This window comes from Antechinus flavipes, chromosome 3, assembly GCF_016432865.1.
Source record: "Antechinus flavipes isolate AdamAnt ecotype Samford, QLD, Australia chromosome 3, AdamAnt_v2, whole genome shotgun sequence".
NCBI classification, from domain to species: Eukaryota; Metazoa; Chordata; class Mammalia; order Dasyuromorphia; family Dasyuridae; genus Antechinus; species Antechinus flavipes.
The window spans coordinates 623,499,764-623,509,694 of NC_067400.1; the positions used below are offsets into that span (position 1 = coordinate 623,499,764).

Genomic DNA, 9,931 nt, shown 5'->3' on the forward strand with positions numbered 1-9,931 from the left:
AAGATCTCTTTTTAGTGATAAATGTTAGAGTTTTTTTTCTATTTCTACTTTACCCTCTTATTTTAGAACTTCAGGATAATTTTCCTAAATAATTTCTTGTAATATAGTACCTAGGTTCTTTTTTTGGATCACACTCTTGAGATAGTCTGACAATTCTTGTATTATCTCTCCATCTATTCTCTAGATCAGTTATTTTTCTATTTTTCTGCTTTTATTATTTTTTGCTATCTTATTATGTTATTTGATTCTTTTTTTTTTACCATTTCTAGATTTCAAAGAGTTATTGACTTCCCTAAGATTTTTTACCTTTTTTTCTAATTTGCTAACTTTCTTTTGATAATTTTCTTATATTGTTTTAAATTTTTTTCCTAATATTTCCTTGATCTCTCTTGTTTGATTTTTAATTCTTTTTTAAGTTTTTCCAAGAGCTCTTTTTTTGGTTTGAACTATTTGACATTATTCTTTGGAGTAGGAGTAGCTTTTTTTTTTTACTTCACTATCCTCCTCTGAATATGGACCCAGATTTTTTTTTATACCAGAGTAGTATCTATGGTTGAGTTCTATTTCCTTTGCTTATACATTTTTATTTTTATTTTCTTTTATTTAATTTTAGCAGTTTATTATTATAATCAAATTTTAATCCTGAGTTGGGAATAGTGTTACCCTAAGCCTCATGTCCCCTTTACTGTTGTTTTCTTAATTCTTTCTGGGGACACCTCAAGGAATCCTCTCTTCCCCTAAGTCACTGTTAGGATCCCCAGGGGCATTCTCCTGAAAATGTTCTTGCTCCCTAGTATCACACTCACCAGGCCTGTACTTAGGCACCAGGCTCCCCTCATTCACAGCCAAAATCAAGGATAACTTTCCATAAGCACTACTAGGCCTGACTTCTGGAAACAGTGGTGAACAATCTTCCCTCACACAACATCTTCTCTTCTTTAGGTGAAAGTTTATGATGTAAAAGATAAAATTTTGAGGTCTAATCTGCTTCCAGACAGAGCTGCTCCAGAGCCTGCTATTTATTGATTCAGCAGAATCAATCTAGAATTTTCTGTACTTCATGAAGATTCCATCCTTTCTGAAATTCTGTCATTTTTCTCCTATGACAAGAAAAAGCTTTAATCCCTTTATTTTTGACACTTTTAAATATTCATTTCATGGCAATTTTCTTTCTGTTGATAAAGGAATTATAGAGAATTGGGTAATTCCTTATCTATGCCATACTCCCAAATTCTTAAATTAAAGATTCTTAAACTCTCTCAACTTGGTTTCTTTTCCAAATTAGTTGATTTGGATAGATATCTGACATTTTCTTTAATTTTTGATTTCTCTGTTTTATTCTAATTCTTCTGTCACATGAAGTTGTTCATTTGGTCTATGTTGGTTTTCAGAATGTTTTAATGAGATGAGAATTATCACTTTGTCTTCTCAATTGTTGATTTTGTTCCAAATTTTCATTCCAGTGATTTTCCTTCATTTTTAACTCTGAGTTCACTTCATCTACATATAAGTAATCATAAAGTTCTTATTAAAAATGCTTTCTGCCACCCCCCAAATATAAGCTACTGATGAGGATACATGAATTAATGAAGATATTAATAACACCTGCCCTCCCCTCAGCCTTATAATGAGGATACAACAAGATCTTCTTTGTCAAAAACCTTGGTGTCCCACCTACAATAAAAGAGACTGAGACAGATCTTTGAACCAATGGCACTTTCTTAAAGGGTACTCTAATGAAGTGGACCACAGATCTTTCTCGTGATCTGAGATGCCTCCTCCTTCCAGGACCTTATTTTTAGAGTTCAATGTCCAGTAGCTCCAGAACATCTATAAAAATATAGAATAATTTCATCGATTGACATGATGCATAAGCTAAAATAAGCTCCAGAACAGCTATAAAAATATAGAATAATTCCATTGATTGATATGACACATAAGCAAAAATAAGCAAAATAATAGGTCAGCAGGGTCACAAATAGGAGAAGCAAGGAATATCTACACATAAGATGGGCAGACTTTTCCTTAGCAAGTGGTACAAATTATCTCGGGTTTTGTGACCTAAGTGCTCATAAGATAGTTACCGCTTCCTACTGAACAAGAGACTGGTCCAGAAGTATGACTTTCCATGATTTCGGCCATACTGGGTTTGGTCTCCATGACAAGGAAAAAACAAGGCTAGAGGGCCTATAATTAACTTCTGATCATTGATCAAATGAACTTAGAATCTGCAGCTCATGGCTCTGGGGCCTTATATACAGAACTTTGACATGATTTCATCAAACTGATTAAGACTGATTGGAATAGAGTAGAATCTAATTAAGAACTGTCCACATTGACAATTGTAAAGTATCATATAAAAGCCAGCTGGTATTTCCCTGCCACCAGTTACTGTTTACATGGCTGAGGAAGAGAGGGAAGATTAAGCCTCATCTGGGGTCTCTCCCAGGGACCCAGGGATGGGGTCCCATCTGTAGATGGGATTTGTCCCCAAAAGACAGTTCCTCAATCCTGCTCTGACCTTCCTCCTTGATGATGACACCTGATGTAAGACCCAAACCACCTCCTCTATGGGGCAATAGACAGGAAACCACAGTGAGTAAGGAGCCGGAAAATCTTCTCACTGGGACTGAACCCTGAGAGCCTCAGAAAGCAATGGACCCTGATCCTACCTTCAGCCTCGGACTATTTGCCTGATCAGCCATTGAGCTCCCCTCCCACTATCAATGGGCACCATCATGACCCCCATCCTCTCTGCCCTGCTGAGCCTTGGTGAGTCCTGGGGAGAGGGGTCCCCCAACTCAAAAGTATTTTAGATCCCATTGATTCCAGATACACACCAAATTATACAGAGGATTACTTTTAGCCCAGAGGGGAGGGGGCCAGTCTGAGGTTACTCAGCAAGGTGGGAGGAAAGGAGAGAAAAGCTGAAACTCTTACAGGGGTCTTCAGCCCCTTTCACAGAGTTCTGACTCCTTTCTCTGGGGATGCTGGGTGGGCAAAATATGGGAAACTGGGAGTAATCAGTGTCATCTCTTCCAGGGCTATGTCTGAGCCACAGGACAAAGGGAAAGGCAGATGAGTCTTTTCCCCTTTCACACCCATTCTTCCTGTCCACTGCAGAAAAATACCCCCAGGAAAGGAAAGTGGAGGAGATCTGGGCTGGACTGATAGGGTTTAACGTGATAAAGAACCCAGTATGGAATGGAGAGGAAGAACATAGAAAAAGGAACCCTAGAACTGACGGCCCGCATTCTTTTCCAGACACACTCTCCAAACCCTCCCTCATGGCAGAGAATGGTTCTTTGGTGCTCCTAATGAAAAATGTGACCCTCATATGCCTGGGACCATGGGAGGCTGATGAGTATGGCCTGGTGAAAACTCAAGGGCTTAGAAGGATAAAGATCATGAACGTGAAACTCTGCTCTTCTGTCTTCTGCTCTCCCTCTGAGGCTAGAGGTGAGAGAAGGGAATCACCACTTCTATAACATTACTGTGTTTTTTGCAGTTTTGTCCCATGTGAATTTGCATTTTTTGCATTATAATTTTGCATTATTACCCCACGTGATTCTCACAATAACTCTGTCAAGGGAGTGCTATTATGAGCCCCATCATACAGATGGGGAAATTGAGGCAGAGAGGAAGTGACTAGCCCAGATTCACCTCACTGGGAAGTGTCCAAGGTAGGATTTGAACTCAGAGTCTTCTTGACTTGAAGACCAGAGCTCTGACCTCTGCACCTCCAGCTGCCTCAGTTAGATCTTATCTTGGGGTAGAGAGAAGACTAAAGGCTCAGCTTGGGTCTCAGGAACCTAGGTCTAGCTGGGAGTTCCCTAGGGAGGGGGCATGGGGTTTGTGCGTCATCTTCTCCTCTCAGCCCTGATCCTCTCAAAGCCAAAGGAGAGGGGAGGAGCCTGATGCTGCCCATTGCCTTCCCCTAGTCCAGGCCTAGACACATGGAGGGGAGGGGGTGTCTCCTCTATGTAGCCCCTCTGTAGGAGGTCAGAGTGGAAGGGAAACAGGAATCCCAGCCAAACCTCTGACTTCCCTTCCCAGGGGCTCGCCAAGGGTCCACAGTGAGAGCCAGCCTCTGATTTGGGGGGTTGATAACCAGCCCACACTGGTCATAAAAGATCATGACTGCCCATCCTCCGACCCCCTCCCATGGAGAGATTCTATGAGAGAGGACCAAGGCCTGGGGCTCCAGTCCCCTACCAGGGAGGAAGCCTCCCTGATTAAGGCTCCTTTCCCAGAACTGACCTGAATTTGTATGTCTCTCTCTGTCTCTCTGTGTGAGGAGGGGTCTGGTACGCACCTCACCATTTGGCTCAGAAACCCTGTGGTCACAGATCTGGCCGTCTGCAAAGTTTCTTAGGACTACACTACAGCCAGAAGATTTTCCAATCATTGGCAAACAGAGGGTTAGAACAATATCACTCTAAAGTCAGGAGACCTCAGGATTATTGCTGTATTTTCCTAGAAGCTGTACCCCATCATTCCCCTCTCAAGCAGTTGAAGATCAAGTTCATTTGGGACAAAGGACATCTTCGGGAGATGCTTCTGGCTGATGGGAGATGTAGAACTGGCCCTAACTAATGGGGTACAGACTGAGGAGGGAAGACATGACTTGAAGGTGGCGGAGGCAGCATCCAGGGGGCACTGAGGGTCAGAATCGGGTCTCAGATGATATTCGGTTTACCCAAGTAGTTGGAATTTCACAAGTAGATTAGAAATTCAGGGGCCAATTATGAGCAAAAAAAAAAAAGGATACTTAAAAATGGAATTAGCATGGGGGTTACCAGGAACCCCACCCAGAAGAAGACTTAGGAGGGAAATGAGGCTCTCGTGAACGTCTCATGTCCAGTTTTTCTAGGATAAATATCAAAGAACCTTTTCCTGAAAACCTTGCTTTTGTTTCTTCAAAGGAATAGGGCAACAGGTGGAACAGTGGCATTACACACAGAGAAAGGGGTGCTCGGGTGACCTAGGGTGCAAGCACCATGGTGTTTAAAAGGCGTTTAGCAACGGGTAGAGAGAATGACAGAAAGAGGGGAGATAATAATTAATCTTAATCTCCTTTAGCAAAATCTCTGAGCCTTTTTAGTCTTACAAGGGAAGACTATTTCCCAGTTAGTAACAATGTCAACAAAAACCAAAAGCAACTTGAAACCCGTGTAAAGGGGCATCTGCCAGTCCTCCCCGGGGTGTGTATGAAGCCTTTTGATGGATTTCAGAATGGGGAAAGTTTTAAAAATCTTTCAGGATATGTGATGACCGCATATTTAAAATCAGACTGAGTCAGGAATTCAGGTTAAGGGAAAAATCTTCAATCATTATTCTCCATAGAGGTGAAGAAGGATTGCGATAGCAATATGGGCAGCTGCGACAGGAAGCCGGCTAGCAGAGGGGGATCAGAGGTGAAGGGCGGTCGGGATAGCAATGCGAGCAGCTGTGACAAGATGCCAGCCAGCAGCTTGTCTTTCTGCTTCCCTTTCCACTCCCCTGCCTCCACCCACCAAAATCGTCATTTCCTATACAACACATCAGTCCTCCCTAATCAGCCAGACAAGCCAGATATTAGAAGACCTGCTCATCACCCCCTCCAAGGGAAGGACATAAAGGACTACAAACAGCTGGGAGCTGGGTTCCTCTCTCTTGAACTCTGGCACAAAGAGGGCTTTGCTCCAATAGAATGTGCCCACTACAGTGCCACGTCACCAGAATAGGGGCAAACCAGATGAGGTCAGACGAAGCCTATTATCACCTAACAGGGTCCTGCCTCCATTAGATCTGTCAGTACAACTGTAGGAGTCAGAGAACTCCCCTACCTCCAACAGAGATGAGGGAGAGACTAAAGTGAGAATGACAATCCTTTTAAGGACCCCATTCTTCCCACTGACTCCCAATGTGCTCAGATCTGAGTTTGGAGAGAAAACAACCAGAATAAGAAGGAGAAGTGTCTCTGTGATGAGTGACTGGTTATTGGGGAAATCAGAGAGAGCGCCTTCCATCCGTCTCCCTCCTCTGAGCTTTTATCCAGGCCCAACAAAGCCTGGAGTTGGAAACCAGGCAATAGGATCTGAACTGGCTGTTTGACTTTGGACAAGATCTTCTTTTTCATTTTCCTCTGATATAAAATGAACTCCAATTAGTCCAGTTCTCAATCACTCTGCTCCTGTGTATAGTCTTATGGGCCACAGAACTCTGGCCAGAAACCCTGGGGACAAATTGTCAAGAAAGATCACAGCTACAGTGAAGAGCTCAAGAGATAGAGTTTCTGAGTTATTGATAATCAATTTATTGATTATGCTAGCTGATAATCAATAACTTGATGACCAGTTTTCTCTCTTGATAAACAAAGACAAAACAATTGATATCCCTTAATGTTTAAATATCTTTAGAAAGAAGGAGCCTTAGAAAGGACAGCCTGGATTGGTGAACACAACTAATGAAAGGGTACATATATTAATGAGAAGGTGGGCTAAAAGTCTCCAACTCCTCCTGTTGGGAACATGATTTGATCATGACTCTCAGCAGTCTCTAACCAATCTGGACAAAGGAATCCATCTCTACTCGGGACTCTCTGCTTGGTTTTCTCCTTCACAAGCTGGGTCACCCTAAATTCTAAAGGAGGGTCTGCAAGAATAGACTTTTTCCTTTCAAAGACTGATTGACTGACTAGTCTACAGACACTAGTCCCTGCATGAGGAAATAGAAAGGAAAAACTCAATCCTCATTTACTAAGTAGTTCAAAATATAATAGAAAAATAATCATTTCTCTCACCTCCTCCTGGAAATGCAGGACTGAGGCTCTGTTCATTTATCTCAGACTCATGATCCTCCCAAGATATGCTTTTCACTGTCCCTTCTCTTCTTTCCTCTCCTCTCATTAATATATTCATACTCATAGTGAAAAGGAGGCTGCTGGCTAAGATGGTTTCCAGAACTATAACCCGACTCCCACATCCCTAAAACACCCAAACTCTAATAAGAATTATTTTTTATTTCCTTTTTATTATTTGGGACTAAGTATCATTCCTCCTGCAAATTTTGGTTACCTAAAATCCTATCTTCTGTTAATATTAACCTCATTTGAACAAACCTTTCTCATAAGATATAAAAATTTAATTACAGCCTTAAACATTCTATAATAAGAAGCCAAAACTTTCCTAACTCCTTGCAGACATGGGGATCTTCTTCATCAATTAGGCTATTCATGAGTCCTCTAATAATACTTAATTTGTATCCTTACAAAATATTAAACTTTTATGATATTAAAAGAAGTGTCTGTTTTTTCTTTAATGTCAATAGCTTAACATTTCAATATATAAAAGAATGATTTTTCTGTAACTCTGGCATAATCTTGCCCATAAGAAATTTGGAAAAATATCTTTGAAGTAGACCACACGTCAAAAACAGTACTAACAAGATAGAGTCATGGAAAATGAGGAATAATGTTATGGGCCAGAACTCTGAACTTGAAACAAAGGATTCTTACAAGGTGCTAAGTCAGTGGAATTGATAGAGATAATAGGTATCTAATTTAGCCTGGTTCAGTATGATTGATTTAATCCTACAAAGAGGTGTTATGGGCCAGAACTTGAAACAAGGTACTAAGTGGAATTGAGGAGACAATGGTTAAATCTAGCTTAGCATTGATTTAATCCTCAACAAGTAATGGTTTCCTAATGATATAATGATTGGTTTGTACTAAGTGTACAGCATATAAGCAAGAAGCTCTCAGGGCCAGAAAGGACAAGTGCACTAGAAGCTCTCGGAGGCTGAGACAGATTCATCCCATCATCCACCTTTGTGGTGGCTGGAGGCTGAAGCACAAACCTTTGGATTCGGAGAGATTCAGAGGGCAGAGAAGGAGGCAGGAGCTCAAGCTCTCAGAACCAAGGAGAGAGATAGGCCTCTAAGAAAACTAGCTGAGCCCCAAATGAAGGATATCGGACTTTGAAGGAGACAATAAAGGATTTGGACTGTAACCCCTGGCTACTCGTGTGGTGATTACTGAACTGAAAGGAAGCCTGCTCCCAGAGATCCCAAGAAAACCTCAACAGAGAACAACAGTACATTTTAGAGAGAACTTTACAGAATAACCAGGAGAAAAACTGCCCTACCATTCAAAGGGCTTGAGAAAGTCTTCTTGGGAAAGGTGGGGAGACTTGGAGCCAATCAGTAGTTAATAAGCATGAGTTAAGTGCCTGCTGTGTGTTATCACTGTGCTAAGTCTAGGGATACAAAAGAAGCAAATCCAGGTCCCATCCTTAATGAGTTCACAGTTTAATGGGGAAGGAGGAGAAAACGTTCCAACAAGTAAGGATACACAGGAACTAGACAGGAAAAATGAGAGCAAATCAAGAAGAAAAAGAGATTGAAATTTAGAAGACATGGGGGGAGTGGTGCAGTAGTCTCTTCTATCAGGTAGGAATTTAAGAAGCTGAAGAAGCCAGTAAAAAAGGAGGAGAGGGAAGGAGAAGAGTGAAGAAGGCAAAGTAGAAGAAAAAATGAGCATTTGCTAAGCACTTATAATGTGCCAGATCCTGTGCTTAAGCCCCTTACAGAAATGTTGTTTGATCCTCATAATAATCTTAAGAGAGAGCTGCTGTTGTTACCCCCATTTTAGGTTCTAGGAAATAGAGGTATGTATAGTTTAAGGAAAAGGACAGGAGAGGAAGGGAGGGGAAGGGGATAGGACAGGAAGAGAGAGGACAGGACAGGAGATCAGGGTTAGCAAGAGGAAGGGAAGTATCTAACTAGGCAATGGCTGAACAAAAACTGGGATGGGATGGGATGTACATAATAGACTCGTAAGCAACAGTACTAGAGAGGAATAAGCCGGTCCTGGGACCGGACCCTCCAGTCTGGGGCCAGCTGGGAGGCCCAGGCCTCCCATCCACAGAAGGCAGAGGCCCAGGCCGGCCCGAGGATGGGCTGGAGCCAGCAGGTTCTTGGGGAAACAGACGCCCCTGGGCCCTAAGGCAGCAGCTCCCCAAGCAGCCCCCCCCCATCAATCCCTTATTTGGAGGTTTAGCTTTAACCCCTTAGTGACCAGCACCCGGGAAGGCTCTGCTGGGCTGGGGATTGAGCCCAGTCTCAGAGAGACAGGATTGGATGGAGGATTCAGGCTGAGGGCAGGATCTGGTCCCCAGGGTCAGATAAACAGACCCCTGGGGAGCCCAACACCTGCCAATTGGGAAGGGGTGGGGTGGGGGTCTGTGAGGCTGACACCTCACGCTTCCCTGGGGATCTTTCCCAGGTTCTGGGGCCAGAATCAGCACCAAAAAAGCAAGAATTGCTCCATCTGTCATGAGGTGACCGCCCCCACCTCTCCCCCACAGCACGGGCCCAGCAAGGAGGCAGCACCCACAAACAGGAAGGGGAAGTGAAGCTTCCCGCGGCTTGGGAACCTCAGAGCAGAGCCAGCCCTGCTCGCGTCCTGTGCCCCGGTCCGGGTCGGCCAGCAGCCCCCCTCCCACTGGGACCACCATGAGCCCCGCCCTCTCTGCCCTGCTGTGCCTCGGTGAGTCCTAAGAAGCCCCCATGATGGAGGAGAATTTACAGAGCCCCAGGTCCCTCCTGCCCCACCCCCATTATGTGGGGAAGAAGGGGCCTGACAAGTCGGAGATCAGCCAGCAAGATGGGGGAGAGGGAGGAGCTGGAAGCTCAGGGGGGGGGGGTGGTCTCTGAGCCAGGCTCTGGGTCCTGTCTCCTTGCTCTAGGGGGGGGGGGGTTGGAGGGGGAGGGGGGCTGACTGACAGTAATCAGGGTCCTCTCTGCCAGGGCTGTGTCTGGGCCACAGGATGAAGGTGCAGAAAGGTGAGTCCCCCCTCCCCCTTCCCCCTCTCTTTCTCCCCTTCCCGCCCCCAGCAGACAGCTCCCCCAGAGAGGGAGGTGGGGGGGGTCTGGACCGGACAGGCAGGGC

General features: G+C 44.0%; 1 protein-coding gene across 1 annotated transcript in view; it reads left to right on the forward strand.

Moving 5' to 3' along the window:
* The first annotated feature begins 9,416 nt into the window (after positions 1 to 9,416).
* The window catches only part of LOC127557615 (uncharacterized), a 66,340-nt gene continuing 65,825 nt past the window's right edge, over positions 9,417 to 9,931 (forward strand). Inside the window, exons 1-2 of the mRNA XM_051990925.1 lie at positions 9,417 to 9,529; positions 9,790 to 9,825. Of these exons, the coding sequence (XP_051846885.1) occupies positions 9,496 to 9,529; positions 9,790 to 9,825 (70 nt within the window). The 5' untranslated portion in view covers positions 9,417 to 9,495. The remainder of the gene's footprint in view (positions 9,530 to 9,789; positions 9,826 to 9,931) is intronic.